Source organism: Lolium rigidum, chromosome 2 (genome assembly GCF_022539505.1).
Source record: "Lolium rigidum isolate FL_2022 chromosome 2, APGP_CSIRO_Lrig_0.1, whole genome shotgun sequence".
Lineage (NCBI taxonomy): Eukaryota > Viridiplantae > Streptophyta > Magnoliopsida > Poales > Poaceae > Lolium > Lolium rigidum.
In genome coordinates this window covers 114,819,342-114,838,138 of record NC_061509.1, presented here as the reverse complement: position 1 = coordinate 114,838,138, position 18,797 = coordinate 114,819,342, and the positions used below count along the sequence as shown (strand labels likewise).

Below are 18,797 nucleotides of genomic sequence, written 5' to 3'. Positions count from 1 at the left end.
ACACAAAAACCATGCTTTGCAGATGGACAAAAATTCCATGAAGAATCCTTGCAATCCATAGTTCGCACTGCACTTCCTCATCATCCTACTAACAACCATGAAACAAAAACAGATTATCCAACAAAGAAAATGCATTCACAAGAAAATGCAAGCTAAAGACAGTATATTTAAGATCTAGTTTAGCAAAAGGAAATACCGTGGCCAGGCCACTGGAGAGGTCAGTGATGAAGATATCCACTGTCTCACCGCTGCTGCTGCAGAGAGAGCACACACAGTTTTAGTGCAAACAAATCAAATGAAATGTGCTAACTATCCAAAAGAGAAATTGATAAGCATCAGAATGGTTTTACCTCATGTGGCTTAATGCCTTGCCATGACTCCCCATCCGGCAGGCTTGGACATTTTGGTGGCTTCAATGCTCTGTCACCAAGCCCTCAAATCCAAGCTACTCACAAAATCTGTATGGGGCAACAAAGGATAGGAGTAGCACAACAGTAAGCATCGCAAAATAGTAGTAGCTCATGTAGGTTTAGAAATGCTTACTAGTGCAAAAACTTTCTATCAGGGATTAGATACATCCTTGCTGCAGCCCATGTTCTTTTATCCCGACCGACACACAGACCTGCAGGTTCAACGGGCTCGAAGAGTAAAATTCAGGAAGCAAAGCAAAGAACTAATGACCATAATTATTTAGCTGAGAAAATGAAAGACAATGTTTTTTTCCTTTTATAAACCACACCAATCTGTGAACACTCAAAATTGGAGTGAAGTGTTACCATGAAAAACGAAATCATACACAAAATTCGGTAGCACATGTCCCTAACCCCAATTGATGCAGGAGTGGCTATTACTACCGTTGTTGTTGACCGCACTAGTATCCCCGCCTGACAAACCCAAATTCTATGACCACCAAACACTAACATGATAGAAACATATTAGCATTGGTAATCAAATGATTCTTAGCTGCTTCTTAACACTATATTAACTGAATATCATGTATCCCAAATCCCTTGAGTGAAACATAATAGAATGCATACCCATAACTCTGTGGTGCATTTTATAAGCTCACAGACATTGACAGCAACTTTCAAATAAGGAATATAAACCTGGATGCACATATTGCCCAAAAGTTACAGATATACAGAATGGAGTCACAATCCAAGACTTAAATCTAAAGACTACATTCTAGTAGTACAAGTTTGTGTGCTTGTTGTTGTTCTCGTAGCATCTGCATCTCCATTTGGCAAAATCAAAGGGCGTCTTGGTACAAGTGCTGGCAAAATGCAGCTGCTGCACGTCCTCCTCCAGAGAGAGAGAGAGAGAGAGAGAGGAGGGAGGGCGCAGGATGGGGACTTACCGGCGGATGAAGCTACCTGAGCGCAGATTGGGTGGAGGGGCCGGAGCAGGAGCAGGCGGCGCAGGGGAAGATCCGGGTCGCTGCCTCCCGTGCTCCGCAATCTCCCCCACCTTCTCTCTTTACCCCTCTCTCTTCCTCTAAGAAGGGGTGTGGAGATGAAGGGCGACCGTCCAGGCGGAGGCAGAGGGGTGGCGGCACGAGCTGGGGCTGCAGAGGAGATGTGGCGCTAGGGTTTCACCTTTTCAGGTTCTGGACGAGTCAAAAGAAATGGCGGAAAAGTCAAGGGGAAACCCTCTCTCCGAGCCAACGAGGGGAGAGAACCCGCCATGGCTAGGACGGAGGGGGCCTCCATGGCAGTGGCTGGGCGGGTACAAAATGGATGGTGCAAAGGCGACGCTAGCGGATGGACGGCGCGGACCACGTGAGCAGTGTCCAGAACCGCATCCGACGGCCAAGATGGCTCGATCGGATGGTTGGACGGCTCACAACGCGGCACGTCGACAGAAATGGACGGCCCAGATTCAGGTGGCCTGGATTGAGGCCTTTAGGTGCCCAAATGTTTAAAAGAGATTTTCCGAGAGATACCATCCATCTTTTTATCCCTTGGCTGCGGGCCTAACTTTTCTTCTTCTTCTTCTTCTTCCCTCCTTAGCCCCCTCTACGGACCGAAACCCTAACCCCAAATCCGCCTCCGCCCCCTCCCATGGCGACAGCGGACGCCGATACGGCCGAGGTCGAGCGGCTCTACGAGCTCGGCGACCGCCTCTCTTCAGCCAAGGACAAGTCTCAGGTGCGCTTCTCTCCTTCTCCACCGCCCCATTCCCTCGGTCTAGGGTTTTGATGGGTTTTTTTGTGTGGGGCCTTGCAGCACGCAGCGGACTACGAGGCGATCATAGCGTCGGTGAAGGGGCAGAACGTTAAGGCGAAGCAGCTAGCTGCCCAGCTCATACCTCGTTACTTCGGGAGCTTCCCGGCCCTCGGCACCTTCGCCATGGAGGCAATGTTCGATCTCGTCGAGATGGAAGAGCTCGCGGTTCGTGTTCTCTCTGCTAATATCGTCTTAGTTGATTCTAATCGTTTCCTAACTAAGTAGCTCGGCGTTGTTGGAAACATCGGTCAAAAAACGCTCAACACTAGCATTTGAGACCTTTTCCTTTTTGTGTTAAGTTGGTCTTTGATAGAGTGGACTTGCCAAAATCTAAACATTTACGTGTGAAAGCTTGTTTGGGGTTTAGCTTGGTCTGTGGCAGGTATTGATTCCTGTAAACTTTCCTGCCCCCTCTGCTTGCTCTTAAGGGTTTTTGCTGCTGATTCTGTTTCTAGGAGACACTTTTTTTTTGTAGTAGAGCTGATCTGTTGAATACAAGCATTGCTTTGATTCTTGTCTTGCAAATAGCTACAATTGGATTGAAACAATACATGCACCTTAAAAAACTGTAATTAGGGAAATGCGAGACAGTGAATGTTAGTGCTAGATCATTACATGGCACAGTGATTTTTTCTATCAATTCCACTCTTGATCCTTAACTAGTATAGCTGATCTGTTAAATACAAGCATTGCTTTGATTCTTGTCTTGCAAATAGCTACAATTGGATTGAAACAATACATGCACCTTAAAAAACTGTAATTAGGGAAATGCGAGACAGTGAATGTTAGCGCTAGATCATTACATGGCACAGTGAATTTTTCTATCAATTCCGCTTTCTAATTGCTTTTCATTGAAGTGATCATGCAAGGAATGTTTTCCATTATAGATAAATGTGAGTGTGCTCTGTAATGTCTCCGCAGCCCTATGCCAGTTATTTGTTAATGGCTGTACCTGATTACTTCAGGCGATGTTAGTTCAAGATTTTAGCAGTTTTTACGATACCCAACGTTTTTTTTAAAATAAATGCGTGAAAGATACAAAATGTCTTATCTTATCCACATAATGTGCTTACAGATCATTTTGGAACAGTGAGTTTATTCACCAGACTTATCCACGTAATGTGCTTACAGATCAGAATACAAGCTATTCGTGGGTTTCCGCTTCTCGGCAAAGATGCAGAGTTTGTTTCAAAAATTGCAGATATTCTTGGTCAGCTCCTTGCATGTGGTATACCTTCTTTCCTATCCTTACTCAGCTGAAATTTCAAATGTGGCTATGCTTCTCATTTTTAGTTGCATCTCAGAGGAAAATGTGGAGCGTGATGCTGTTCATAAAGCACTCATGTCCCTTATACGTCAAGATGTTAAAAGTAAGATTCCAATCTTCTTTTTTTGGTTGTTTACCACTTTCAGTGTACTTTGGGATATGCGCCCTGTTGCCTAACTACTGGACATGTCTTGATTTTCTGCCATCATTTTCTTTGGGTATGTGGACTTGCACAGCATCAAATTTATGTTATCGTTGTGCTAAAACTAAAAGAAGTTGTGTGAATTGCTGTCAAGCCTCGAGATAAACGTATTTTGATGAATTTCTTGATTCTTAACTAACAATGATATTTACTGCACCTGATTAATACAAGTGACAATTTAATGGACTAAAAAACCGACCTATCATGTTATGTTTGTTAAGTAAGTGGTGCTCTATACATTGCTGTGCATATGTACTTCTACATTTTTCTCTCGACCGTTACTTATATCTCAAGAGATATAGGTGTATGACACATGAGAGAATCCGCTTTCATAACTTTGAGATCTAGATATTTTCTTGTTCTAGATTGAGTGTTTTGAGTTCAAGGCAGTGCTGAGCCTTGGACAGCTATACATGTACACAAGAATTAGAGGCGGACGGACCATTTTGTACGCTGCTGGATCACTTCTATTTTTTTTGTCTAAAGCAGCTGAACTATTTGCAGTACTCAATTGTAGCATTTCTTGAGAAATGGCATATTACGGATTTTTGAGCCACTTGTAATCTTTGCTCCCCTTCTGGTTTAGCATGCCATCTGAATCTGAAAGTTAACTTAATATGCATTTTGACATTTCAGGAAAGCGTTCTTTACGCATTAGGAAAACCCTACATGCTACAGTTTACATATTCTCTGAATAGCACTTGTCATGTGTTTTCCGTTTAGAAACACTTGGACACTTTAAGAAGATTTTTGGTCTTTATTTTGGCTCTTAAGGTTTGACATGTTCAATAAATGTTGAACTATTAATAGCGTGTAAGAGTGTTAATGTTTTGCCAACCTGTGAGCTGTATTATCTATCTATCTATTTCTTATATAAAGCGAAACACCACTAAAATTCATTTATGAATTATGATAGTCTATCTTAACATGCAAGCTATCCACATTGCCCATTAGTTTAGCCAACCAATTGTACATGTCATCTCGATTCATTAATTAGTATATATAGTTACATGCAACCTATCCACGCCATCTTTTTTTCAGCCATACAATTGTCCGCGTCACCATTTTTTAGTCGTCAAATACACAGCAATTTCACGTCAATTAAATTAAATCTCTCGACTATTGTGTCCAATTGAATCTTGCATATTTTTTTTAGACAAAATCATATTTCATGTGTCTTGTACCCTTTCTTTTACACCGCAAAGTTCTTAAAGAGATTCCGCCGCAGCGCTCAGGGTATTCTTCTAGTTTTGATAATGAGTAACACCAACTTGTAATCTCTTTGTTCTAACAAAAAGCTTGTAATCTAATTTTTGCTGATATTCGCTCCAATAGGCTGAAATTTACACCATGTACCTCTTTTGGTCTTTCACCTTCATTGCTGGTGCTACCATTCTAGTTAAAATTCTGCTTAACTTCTATTGAAAAAGCAATGGAGCTATTAAACACTGAACTATACCACATTCTTATGTTCTTTGAAAGAACACAAAGATGAATACACATGTTCAATTTTTTTGGGGTGAACCAGCCACATGCTCCCATCAGTAATTATACTAAGGACGTGTTTGTTTGAAGAATGGTAACGGGAACGTAAACGTAATTGATTTACACTGGTAATATAAACGGAATGGGCAAAATCTGAATTCTGTTTGATAAATACTCCGGTAACACATGCACGGGAGTAGCAGCTATTGGCTGCAGTTGACATGTCCAGGTAGCGAGCAGGGACAGACACACGAACCGCTGCGCAACGGCCAACGGTGGCTTGCAGGCGGGCGGCGGCGGTGACTATAGCAGGTCGGCTGTGACGACTACCGCAGGCAGGTGGTGATGGAGACTACAGCGGCGGCGGGGACTACCGCAGGCGGGCGGCAGCCGGGACTGCAGAGGCGGTCGCCATTACAGCAGGTGGGTGGTGGCCGCAACTACAACGGACGGCACGCAAGGGTGGACATCTTGCGACGCTGGAGAGCAGGCTTGCGACGGCGACGTACGGCAACAACAGCGGTAGCGGCGAAAGTGCTCTGCTGTATCGGTATCCGATAACATGTTATGAGGTTACGGATCAACAGAAACAAACAAGATTTAACGGAACTTGTTTACGCCGCTATCGGGTTACGTTACAAATCAATGAACCAAACACGTCCTAAGAGTAACCTGTGGATGGTACTCAGAGAGTTAAACTATAGAATTAATATTCCAAAATGATTCTTGAACTGGTGCCCCAAGGCTCATTTTTGCCATCATTCTTTAGAGTTTCCAACAAGATTCCTCTGCCCTACTACGGGGGCTTTTGTCTTTTGACCACATTCCTTAGTTCTTCATTCAAAGAGTAACATCATGTAAATTGGAATGTAGAGGTTAAAGATTAACATATATGCTGCTACCTTCATCAAGTGCTTATTGTTGCTTTTACCTTCTTGGGTCCAGATTCCTTGCAGCCTTTGTTTAAGCATGTGGAGTCAGGATCAGAGATCCGTGAAAAGATAATTTGTTTCCTCCGAGACAAGGTAAGTGATTACATACATAGACTGCATGATCTCTGGGTTATCAACGTCATTTCCTTAGTGCTAAGAGTTATTTTTTCAGGTTTTTCCTGTCAAAACAGAGCTACTAAAACCTCAAGCAGAAATGGAAAGATATATAACAGATTTAATAAAGAAAGTATGTACTGCTGTTTTCTTGTCTTTAGTCATTTAGTTCCCATCATTTTTTCTGTGGCATGCTTTAACAAAAAAGCTAACATTCAGAGTGTACAAGATGTTACTGGTGTGGAATTTAAACTTTTCATGGATTTCCTGCGGAGTTTGAGCATATTTGGAGATTCGGCTCCTCGAGAATCATTTCAAGAACTAATTGAAATCATTCAAGCACAAGCTGATCTTGATGCACAATTCGATGTAAGTATGCTATTTCAACAGTATTGGAGTAAAATTTGTTATACGTCCACATTAAAATACCAGAAAGTTTCTGTCTCAGTCACTGAAAAACATTTGGGAATTGGCTTTGTTCAGACCCAGCCTTTATTCAACATCTGCATTTTGTTTACCTACAAACTTCTTTGTACTTGTGAACCTTTGATCTAGGCTAGATAAAAAATTGAAGTACAAATGGTATGGCTTATTGGAGGTAACCTGCAGCATTATACCTTGGGATAAGGTGATTTTTTTTCTAACCATCAAGTAAAGTTGTGTTGAGTGCACATTCATCAATAAAAGAAAGTGTAACATGCATGCCAAATGTATCCATTTAGTGGAACTTCTGTAGCATTGGGTAGTGCCTTGGTGGCCATTGGTGGAGGCTAGGCGGCACCGATGCGGTATCGGGGCAATTTGGATACGGGATACGATATTTTTGAAAAACGCTGATACATCTGACTATCTTAAAAATATAAGCATGTCATTGCTAGGAACAGCAGATTACATTGCCTCCTTACATGAGCTGGGTCATATCGGGAAGCTAGGGTTGTTATATATGCATCATTACATGGGCTGGGCCGTATCGGGATCGTACCAATGAAATAGCAGAGACGTATTGGGAAATAAAAGCTGTTCCTTTTCATGGTTTAATCGCTGATACTCGGGAGTACACATTGGGTCATATTGTAGATGAAGCCGCATCGGATACGGTATCCGGTACATAGTTACAAAGTTACATAATCTTCAGCACATATTGGTGTTTCGTAGTGTGGAGGTTATTAAGTTACATAAGATGACATGCTTAGAGCGGTGGATGAGGGGATGAAAAGGCATACATGGGGAGGTGTTCAAACAAGGTCATTCAGGTGTAAATGTATTGTATTGGTTTGTCATGAGCTGATCCGAGAGAAAAGCAGTTTAACGGTTGATGTAACATAATATGTTGCCCAAACACCGCAGGTTTTTCCGTCTTGCATAACTCTAGAATTTCTTAGCAGATCGAGTCTCTTAAAGAGACATTTATGAACAACTAGTTTGGCAAAACTTGTAGTTGTGGCACATAATTGGTGGAAACTGGAAGGTGATCAATGTTCCAGTTTTGAGGTAGTGCAGAACTGCAAATTATCTTTACACATAATAAGTGCACCGTTTACTTTAATGCTAAGTGGTTATTTTGAGAATATGAACTAAGCACCACTTTCTTGTGTCGCTTTCTGTATGCAAGTCTTGGTGAGCTAATGGCTTGATTTACATCTGAATTACTTGATATAGGCTTAAGCTATGCTAATTTATGGCTTGACATGTGCGTGGGCTTGCTGAATTCCCAAGCTGATATCACTCTTTTCCTGAACAGTGTGTAGCCTTTCTGAAGACTAAGGGCTCCTTTGATTCATAGGATTTTTGTAGGAAGTGTGTAGGATTTGGATCCTATGGAAAATTTCCTACATGAGCTGATTGATTCATAGGAACATATCCCATAGGAACTAATCCTATAGGAATCTTGTAGTGCAAATCCTATAGGAAGAAAACATTAGCTCATACTTCATGGGAAATTCCTTTGGTACAATCAAAATCACTTGATCTTCCCATAGGATTCAAGTAGGCATGACATCTCAATCCTATGTCTTTCCTATTCCTATGCTTTTCCTATCCTATGAACCATCGGAGCCCTAATGGAATTCCATGTCACGCACTTCATGCGATATCCATCTGCATCTCTTTCCTACTTAGAGTTGGTGGTGAGTTCGCTCCTGTTACTCCACTTCTACTCACACTTGTGGGGCCAGCAAGCTTGCAAAAGTCAAAAATAAGCAAATGCACTTCTACTCTCATGTGGGATCAACAACCTCATAAAACGCTTAAATAAACAAAAGCTTTCTTGCTCGCACGTGGGATCAACTTGCAAATGACACAAATAAACCAATGCAGCATGTGGGACCACATTCTTCTAAGAGGAACAGAACCACAAATAAACAAATGCAGATTGAGATTCCAAGTCAAAACCATGTCCTAGGTTTCAGCTTCCTTCACTCAACGAACTCCCCTAGTCAAGGTTCAAAAAAGCGGAAAGCTGTAAGCGCTGCTTAAGCGTTCCGTACAGAATCCTACAGACTGGAAACAATGAAGACAAACTAGGCATATATATGCAAGAAATAGTGAAATCCCTCACTTAATTCTTTGTTATTTCTAGCCCAACAAGAGGCCCATCAAGAAAACGAAATTGAAAACCTAGTGTCATGAACGCACGTAGGCTGCCTCTCTCACTTGCCCTCACATATCCTCTCTCGCCCCCCAGTAGGCCAGTAGCAGAGTAGATCGACCTTGATCTGTATGGAGAGGGGATGGGGGGAATGAGTCAGCTGCTGGAGGAAGGGGTTGACCTCGATCTGGGCGAGGAGAGGCGGACGAGTTTGCTACCTGGAGGAAGAGGCCGAAGTCACTGCTGCCTAGAGGGAAGAGGTGGAGGGCGGCGCGGGAGGGGCTTCACCAGCGGCGGGAGGGAGGTCAGTGGCGGTGGTGGGGAGCTGCAATGGAGGGCGCCGCCTCTCTGATTCAGGTCAGGTCACGACTCGAGAGGACAGAGGTTGTGTGCCTGCTTTTTTCTCTGCTCCTCGCTTAATGGGCCGCTTAGGCCCAAAGCTAAGCGTTTGGTCACCGATGCGCTTAGTTTTCCACCTAAGTGTACGCTTCACACCGTTTTTTCCCCGTTGCCCCTAGTTTTGTATCATATCATGAAGGAGCAAAAAATACTAGTTCGATCGCAACAAATACCTTGGTATCCTACATGATTTTTGAGTCACCAAGTCGAGTCAAAGTCGCCAGCGCTGCGGCTAGTGACTTGCTGACTTGAGTCATTGACTCAACTTGATTAGTCGCTCCAAGTCGCCATGGCTTAGAATATGATTTAGAGGTAGAATTAGGAAGGCAAGTAGTTGGTTTACCTTGTAATTTTCCTCCCTGACCTCGTGCATGCCTTTCTTTGCTGATTGCAGGTGTAGTATTAGGTTTTCAGTATCGAGATACTAGGCAGTATCGTTTTTCTGTCAACAGCATCATATCGTAGGATCGTATTGTAGTATCACGATACTATGAGATTTTTTTTTTTATAAATATAATTGATTTATGTGTTAAATAAAATAGTTACTCCCGAAGTACCTAGCATATATTTCCGAAAAAACATAGTGCCATGTCATATTGTTCTTGTAATGGAATGGTATATCATATTCTAGAATTGGAGCGTGCATTCCAGCACCACATGAGGGATGCAGAGGCGACAAATATTATGTTTAGTCCATAACAGGAAACCAATGAAGCGATTACATGCTTATAAGGCTTGCTGATGTCAGCATGTTAACTAATTCTTTGATTAGTTTTAACTGATGTGTGGTATCACCTCTCGTAGAAGTATCGGGATACTACCGATTCAAGGCATGGTGCATTCTGACAACGGTACCACCTGACTAGGATACACATTCGATACGCTCGGTAAGATACTAGGATCTGTATCGCGATAGTGACAATCATCTAGTATACATGTAAGTGATGTAATAATATCAAGCAAGAGCATCATTTGTAACAGCAAACTTGTAAATTTTACTTGAAATAAAGAGTAACTTACTTCTTGTGTGCATCTGTCCAAGTTCTTCTCCTCGATGATCCATATTCCTTTGAAGCTGATTCACATGATTTAATAAGTAAAACAGCAGCAGTTCTACATATAAATACCATCACAGCAACAAGTATAACAACAGAAATTAAGCACTAGTTCATTACAATAAACTGCGAACTACCAAGTTCTTAACTCTTAATAACCAGCCCAAGTCTACCCTAAATCATGTGTCCAAAACAAGGCACACCAGCCCCAAACCAAATGTCCAAAAAGAAGCCACACCAGCCCCAAATCGCTATGTGCCTATGTCCAAAAAGAAGCCACACCAGCCTCAAATCTCTGTCCAAAAAGAAGCCACGCCAGAGCCAAATTCCATCATTCTTCACTTGTCTTAGTAGCAAAGATCATCATCATAATCTCCATTGCCCCTGTCATCATCTTCACCTTCACCTTCATCTCCGTTGTCCCTAGTTTTGTATCATGTCATAAAGGAGCAAAAGAATACTAGTTTGATCGCAACAAAGACCTTGGTATCCACTATCCTACATGATTGGTATCCTCGCTTGTCTCTACCCTAGTCCCCCATCTCCCTGAGTTTCAAAATTCGAGATGCAGCTTTAAATCTTGCAATGCCCCTTGCTGCCTTGCCGCCTGCAAGGCTGTAACTCTCTCCTCGTCTCTTCACTATCTTTATTGCCGGAGCCACGCAGCAGTCTTAGGACACAAATATCTTTTGACAATCTCCCAAGCCAGTAACCAAACTTCTTGCTTTTTGGTGCCTTCGTAGCAACACATGTGCATTGTGCTAGTTAATTGATATTTGTCAGTTGTAAGTCATTTTGTGTGTGTTGAAACACATGATTTGTTATGTTAAAATAAAAATTATACTTGTTGTAGATGGTCTTGCTTTGTGCATCTCATTGTTTGGGTTAGGGATCAGTAAGAAAGGGTGCATATGAGCATATCAATGCTCCACAATCTCACACCTTTGTTTAGTAGTTGCAGTTTCTTGTGTTTGAGGTTCATTTCTGAAGTACTACCTTCATTTGAGGTTGTGGATTTTGCTTAGTCTTTTTGTTCTTTCAGGTTTCTGATATCGATCATATAGAGAGGTGGACCTCATGCATGTATATGGCTCTTCCTATCTTCACGGTATGTCCAGTTTTACAAAGTCACATGTTATTATTAGTGAACATAAAAATCATCTTTTGCTGTTCTTTTCTTTCTGTCTGCCTGATCTGCAGAGAGGTGCATCAAGCAGCAAGTTTCTTAACTACTTTGCTAAGCAAATCGTTCCAGTTTTCGATAAGGTACTTCATCTTGTACCTTGCGTCCTTTGCTTCATGGAGAAATGGATGCAACACTTGTTGTTTCGTTGACATAGTATTGGTTTCAACTGCTTCGTTTGATGCCCTCATGCTTAGTCTCTTAACAAGGGCACTGGGAAATTGTCAACAGAAGAATTTACAATGCTTTTCAAGGTTCAAGTTATGAAATTGGGTTGTTCTTTTGTTACCAAAGCATGACATTCTCCAAACAAGATCTCCTTCTATCACCTGCACATCTGGAGTGTTCTTTTGAAACAACCTGTAGTCTTGCCTGTTTCAGCATTAAGTGTTCATTTTTTTGTCAGATCCCGGAGGAGAGGAAACTGGATTTACTCAAGACAATTTCTGCTAGCTCGCCATTTGCCGTGGCACAAGACTCACGCCAGCTGCTTCCATCCGTTGTTCAGTTGCTCAAGGTTTATGCACTTCTTGTGTCTGATGTGTTTCTTATCCCATTTTGCATGTTTTTTGTCTAATGGAAGATGTGAATAAAACACTCTCTCAGTTACAATGTACTACCTCTGTCCATAAAAGGATGTCTCAACTTTGTCAAAATTTGCATGTACCTAATACATGCAAATTTTGACAAAGTTGAGACATCCTTTTATGGATGGAGGGAGTATATAGAATTAAAATATCCAAGTTGATCTTGCAATTGTTGTTTTGCAGAAGTATATGCCTGGGAAGAAGGTAGATGATATTAATCACAATTATGTTGAGTGCTTGCTATACACTTTTCACCATTTGGCCCATAAGGTTAGATAACCAACATATTCCATATGTACTATGAACCATGTAATTTCTTTGTGGATGACCTTGTGTTGATCTAATGTGCAATATAGACTCCAAACAGTACAAACAGTCTCTGTGGTTACAAGATTGTTACTGGACAGCCATCAGATAGACTTGGAGAGGATTTCTCAGAACATTACAAAGATTTTACCGAGAGGTAATGCAGTATGTTGCAATAATCAATCGATGTTGTATTTTGTTCATGTGTGTATACTTCAAAAACCTGACCTTAAGCTAAGTGTCTACTAATAAGTTCCATCACATTCACATGCTTTATTTTCATGTGTCACCATCTCCTCACATGTCATTCTTCTATTCTAAAGTCAACTTGATTAAATTGTTTGTCTTCGCCTCTGATTTGCAGCACTGGCCACTTCCTTGCTATTCAACTCTAAGAATATGCTATGATAGTAGAATTCTTCAAGTTGGAAGTTCCGCTATGGTTCTGTTGCAGTCCAATTTAAACCTGAATAATTTCGAGTACTTGGAATGCTTTATCTTATTTTGATTCCTTGTAAGAGACATCCACTATTAGGTAATTAAGTTGAGGGAGTCTGTCATCGTGAGTATAATCCTAAGGGTGGATCAGTCACATGCTTTAGACATCACTATGTGTGTGAATGTAAGAAAGAATTAGAACTCCAAATGATGGAAAAGTGGGTATGCCTCCCCTACAGTTTTCAGCTCAAAAATTGGAAATGGGTGTTTGATGCCAAATTTCCTATTAGGCTTTTGGGACGCAAACATTAGAATCTTTTAGCAACCCAGCATATATTTCTGCCATTTCTTAGTTGCCTTTTTCATCCCGCTTATGTTTGCCATTGTTAACTTGCACAAATTTGTTCCCATTGGATGGAGCATGTGAAAATACATTTCAGGCACATATGAAATCTCTTTAATGCAACATGATTTCCATTATGTTGGCGTGTTCCTGATTGTTACAAACACACAGGTTAACTGGGACAGAAGAGACGGTTCGAGCAGCCTCAAAGAGACTAACCCAGGGAATGGCAGATTTCAACAAGGCAATATCATCAGCAAAGACGGCAGAAGAGAAATCTAAAATTGTGAGTTTTAGCTTAGATGCTTGAGTTTACCGGTTCAGTTGCATTGAATTGTTCTCTAGTTGATGCCATGTTGAACTACCATCATTACTGCATCATAGTATTTCTTTGGGAACCTTCTACAATCATAATCTGCAAGATTGGTCCTAGGCATTTTTGTGGCAAACAGATTGATCACTGTTGCGTAACAGTTCTGCCAATTGATTCTGATGTGATTGCTTTCTGCAGAAAACGGACCAGCAGAAATCGACAATGACAATGCGGTCCTATAATAACATATTGGCAATGTCACAGGTGATCCATTTGTTGTATGCACGCAGAACTTTTGCATTAATTTTATTCTTATGAGCTAGTTCCTGGTTATCGTGCATCACAAACTCTGCTTGCTGTTGCTGGTGGCCTGCCAGACATGCCATTTGCTGGCCTGGCTGGCCCATGTCCACAGTAAATTAGCTGCGATGTTCTTATTGACTTGTCATGGTGTAGTAGATACAACTTTAATGTAGTAGGAAATCTCTACTAATAAAGGGAGGAGAAGCAGTAGTGCTGCTGGGTACAGGGATGGAGAGGGGAGGACGACAGTTGGCTGGGGAGAGTGAGGGGAGGAGCAGGAGTGGCGTGCAGGAAGGTGGAGCAGGGAAGGGGAGATGCGGAGGGGAGACTTCGGCAGCCGACGGCTGCTTTTCTGTTCTTGCTCCCCGATATCCCGGCAATTATACGATCGATCGTCCAGCAGCCGGAGATAACTTGCTTCACACATATGTGTCTCTACCTTCAGATTGCTTTCAGGGATCTGTTCTCTAATCGGTAAATCTAGCAGATGCCCTCTAATTGATTAACCTGCAGTTGCGTTTCAGGGAGCACACACGTTTTAGATTGATGTGCTCGTTTCCTAGTTAGCTAAGCGTGTGTGTCTCTCGGCGAGTACAAGGTTGATACTCATCCATAGTGCATAGCACTTTGAGGCGTTGAGCTACACTTCTATGAGTTATTATTAGATCTTAAACAGAAAAAGAGTTATTATTAGATGTTAAAAAGAAATCATTAAATAGTTATCTGAAAAATATTTGTAGGTCGAGTGGTTGACGACAGTTGCAAATCAGTTGGCATATCACCATTCTGAATATATATATGCAATGACAACTAGCTTTGAGAAGCAATTGACATCCTACAACGACGGCAAAATCTATGATCTTTCACTTCAACAAGCATATGCATGCACACCAGAAACACTCTCACAGAAATGACTGTTCGAAAGCTAGGCGTATTATGGTTGCCAAATATAACTAGAGAAAACACTAGACAAAAGGAGATCGGAGAAATATGCCGATATTTGCCATGGGTTGCTAGAAATATAACAATTGTTCGATCAATTCGTAGCAGCGCACGTGCATTCAGCTAGTGTTACTAAGTCAAGGCTAAAATCTAAGGTGTAGGTTATAAACATTAGCATGTTTAACTTCATTCAGAACAAATAGCATTTGGTGAAAAGCCCCCCAGATTAAACAGACAAATGGTATTAGTTTAATGTGGCACCGTATACTCAACAGGATTGTTCCTCAAGAGTGAAGATTGAAGAGACGATGACAGCCAAACAACGGCGTCACACTATGCAATTTTGTATTAAAATGCACAAGCATATCCTTATTTTTGTCTAAATCCCTTGGACATAAAATCCTTTATCCATTTGTCAGAGCCTAAATAAGCTCAGGTTAGCATAGTAGCTTCTTCAAGCTTCAAACTATCAGCCATGCTAGCTAGCTCTGCGTTTGAAGTGTAAAAAGCTATCATACAACTGTAACTAGCTTGTTAGTCTTTCCTATGAAGTCATGGGCCATATTGCTCTTGCATACTGTTGATGCTTTGTCTATGCGCTTCAGAAGAAACTAGTGCGCCATATTATTAGCTGAAGGTCTCAACTATAAGTGACAATTGTTTGTTTCAGCCGTTGCATCCGAAATCTCCTTTATTCATCGGTGATAAGAAAATTACTCTCTCGTGGATGGAACTGCCAAAGAAACCAGCAGCTACAACAGCAGGGTTTGTTCCACCACCGAAAGTTCCATTTTATTCACATTCATTTGTATTTCATTTTAGTCAATTCTAATTTGTTGATGTTTCAGAGTGAAGAGGACCCAACCTGCTTATAATGGGATTGCCCCTGTAAGCAAGAAGGGGCGAGGAGGGGGAGGGATGCCTAATCAGCTTGTGAACAGGGCTTTTGAAGCATTATCCCGTGGTGGTGGTGGTGGTAGAAGCAGTGGAAGAGGCCGGGGCAGAGGAGGGCGAGGAGGGCGAGGAAGAGGGTGGGGCTACCGCTGAGATCACTCGTATAAGTTCCAAGGGACAAGAGATCAGCTTTCTGCCTCCATTCGAGAGTAATGCAGGAGACGTGTTCATTTGGGTTTTTCTCGCTTCACTGGTGCTAGCTTTTCTGTATCCAGCAAGGTGCGTGACTGACGAATGCACCAGGAGTGCTCAAAAGCTCATTCAGAGAGGATGCTTTACTGCCTGCACATCCTAGCTGTTGGTCTATTTAGCTCAGTCCGTTTGGTCGCTGGCGGATTATTCGTTGTTTGGTGGTCTGAACAGAATATTTAGTTCTAGATTCTGTTGGTATTTATTTGATAATTTATTTGGGATTGTAGAGGTGCATCGCCTTTTCTTTTATTCACATTCTTTACACTTGTCCTTTGAATCTGACGTGTATCTATTAGGGTAGGAAGTGTATACCCACAAAAAAACTCAGTATTCATTCTTCCACCTGCCGTAGCCACGTTTCTTGCTTGACTACTGTCAGCCACATACGAGCCTAGCTTTGAATTAACAAAGCCATCAACCGGCCCGGAGTACAACGTAGCATGCAACAAAGAAAAAGAAGAAAAAAGAAAAAACTGGGGGCACCAGCTAGAGATACAAGCCCAGGTGGTGAAGAGCTAAAGCCTACCACAAAGGAACAGGCACACCAGAGCCAGGTCCTAAACTACAAGTTCTCCAAGAACATTCAAGACTTCAGCAAAACACCGGCGGCTCCCCGAGACGCCACTCCGCGGATCTGAACCACATAGGACTAGCACACTGAGCAGCCTGTCAAAACAGAGGATCACCAAACACCCCGAGAACTGGCTAACTACGCTAGTGAAACCGGCGAACCTCCAGAGCTCGAAGGGGGAAACTTCATGACAGCGCCTCCAGGAAGGAAAATGGCGCTCGCGAGTGTCATCGTTGTCGGCACAGACCAGCTGTGTAGTGCTTTCGCGGAGGCTTCGACACCCACCCCAAGAGAACGCCTAAGTCACAGCGAATGCCATCACGACAAACCACCAGCTGTTGAGGAACACCGAGTTGCCTCCTGCCACGACGCACCCATAGACAACCACCCTAGGCTCGGGAATGGTCACGCAAAGGGGAGACACACCGTCTATATGGAGCCACGTACTGCCTGACACATGGCCTCAACGAAAGGGGTTTCGAGGAGGAGCTCGGATGGATCACTAGTAACTAGGGTAGCAGACAAAACCCAGGGGCCACGCCTCCAAGAAGGTGAACGGGGTCCAAGGACATCGTCATTGCCGGCAATGGCAAACGCCTTGCATTGCTTTCGCAAACACCCCATCGAGCCCGCAAGCGTCCCTGTAGGTCAAGGAGTGGTGCCCAATCTCGCAGTTCTGCTATTGTTGTGGTGGTGGTGGTGCTGAATCAACCGCTGCGCCTCTGTTAGCCGTCAAGGCTTCGCCAAATGCAAAATTGGCCACTGCCAGTCTGCCACGTTCGGGTCCGTCCCTCGCGTGACGGTTGGTGCTCTGTCTGAGCGATAGGTTAGGCGAAACTAGGGTTCCCAAAGCGCTCATCTTCCCCCAGATCCCAAGCCGTCCTGGTCCCATTTCCCCGCCGCTGAGCTCGAATCGGCGACGCAGTGTAGGGTTTCCCACCTGGTTCCCGTTTCCACCATTTTCAGCCTTCCGCGGGATGCCTAGGACCGCGGTCGTAATACACTGTCTCTAGGCTGGTTGGAGTCGAGGCGTGCTGGGAGTCGAGGCATGCTGGGAGTAGGCGTTGGCGGCGGGGATGGAGAGGGTGGAGGGGATGCTGAAGAACCTCAAGCTCTCGGAGGCGGAGATGGCGGGATTGCGGATTGACGAGAAGCTGATGGAGATAGCGGATGGTGCTGGAAAGGAAGTGGTGGAGCCGAAGGTGCTAGTGAAAGTTCTGTCGGAGAAATTGGCATCGATGGAGGGCCTGAAGCAATCCCTGAGGCCAATTTGGTGCCCAATCCGGGGAATCAAGTGCTCAAGGAGGGGGGAGAACATTTTCCTGATTACTCTCCTACAGCAATCGGGTAAGAAGAAAGCTCTCGACTGTGGTCCGTGGATGTTTAATAATGATCTGGTGGTAGTGGAAGATTATGACCCGGATAAATCAGTAGATGAGTACTTGTTCAATTCTGTACCTGTATGGATTCGGGTCCTGAAGCTGCCATTGGGGAAAATGAACAAGGCCACTGGCGAAATGATAGGAGAGAAAGTGGGGGTTTGGCTCGAGGCAGATGTTGGAGAAGACGACCTCGCTTCGGGGGAATTTCTGCGAATAAAGGTTAGAATCGACATAAACAAGCCACTTATGAGGGGTTTGATGATTCAGGTGGGGAATGAGGGAAGGAATAAATGGTGCCCTTTTGAATATGAATTCCTCCCTGAGTTCTGTTACAATTGTGGCATCATCGGGCACGAAGAAAACTGTTGTTCAGTTCCAAGGGAGAAAGGAGAAGAGAAACAATTTGGGAGCTGGTTGAGAGCCTACATTCCAAAAAAACAAAACAGTGCAGAGAGACAAAGGTGGAGCAGCGGGGGGGGGGGGGGCAGTGGCAGTGGCAACCGCTCGTATGGTTTCGGTGAAAAAAAGGGGGGAGATGTGGGTAGCAATAGTCTTTCCTGGCGCAAAGATGAGGCAAACAAGTCAGGTTCGGCAACGGACACGGGAAAGAAAACTGACAAAGAGGAGGAGGTCACGAGTCCAGTGAAGAATGTGGTTAAAAAGAAAAATGAGAGTATCCCTGCGGGCTCAAAGAAGGCTATTGACTGGGCAACTTTGGTGGAGTCAGTAGATAAGGAGCAAGAAAAGGGGGTGCAGGAGCCAGTAGCAACAAAGTTGGTACTGTAGGCAGCTGGGAAGGGTGTGGTGGCCAGTAGCACGTCTATGAGAGGAGGGAAATCCCCGGCTGAGAATGCAAATAAGGGGACGGCGAAAGGACTCACTTTTAAGAGGAGAAACAGGACAACAGAAGGTTCTGTTGAGATAGTAGGAGTGAAGCTGGGTGTGAAAAGAATTCCAGATCAGATGGAGGTTGATGAGGCGGAAGGACAGAAGTCGAAGAAGGGGAGGATCGAAGAG

At 43.3% G+C, this 18,797-nt stretch overlaps 1 protein-coding gene across 1 annotated transcript; it reads left to right on the top strand.

Moving 5' to 3' along the window:
- The first annotated feature begins 1,971 nt into the window (after positions 1–1,971).
- LOC124692263 (apoptosis inhibitor 5-like protein API5) lies at positions 1,972–16,076 on the top strand. The gene is made up of 16 exons (XM_047225589.1): positions 1,972–2,147; positions 2,226–2,390; positions 3,357–3,453; positions 3,530–3,595; positions 6,125–6,204; positions 6,284–6,358; positions 6,445–6,594; positions 11,309–11,374; positions 11,467–11,532; positions 11,856–11,966; positions 12,220–12,306; positions 12,393–12,499; positions 13,295–13,409; positions 13,635–13,700; positions 15,352–15,446; positions 15,530–16,076. Exons 1-16 carry the CDS (start codon positions 2,061–2,063, stop codon positions 15,726–15,728), a joined length of 1,632 nt encoding a protein of 543 aa, XP_047081545.1. The 5' UTR covers positions 1,972–2,060; the 3' UTR covers positions 15,729–16,076.
- Positions 16,077–18,797: the final 2,721 nt, after the last annotated feature.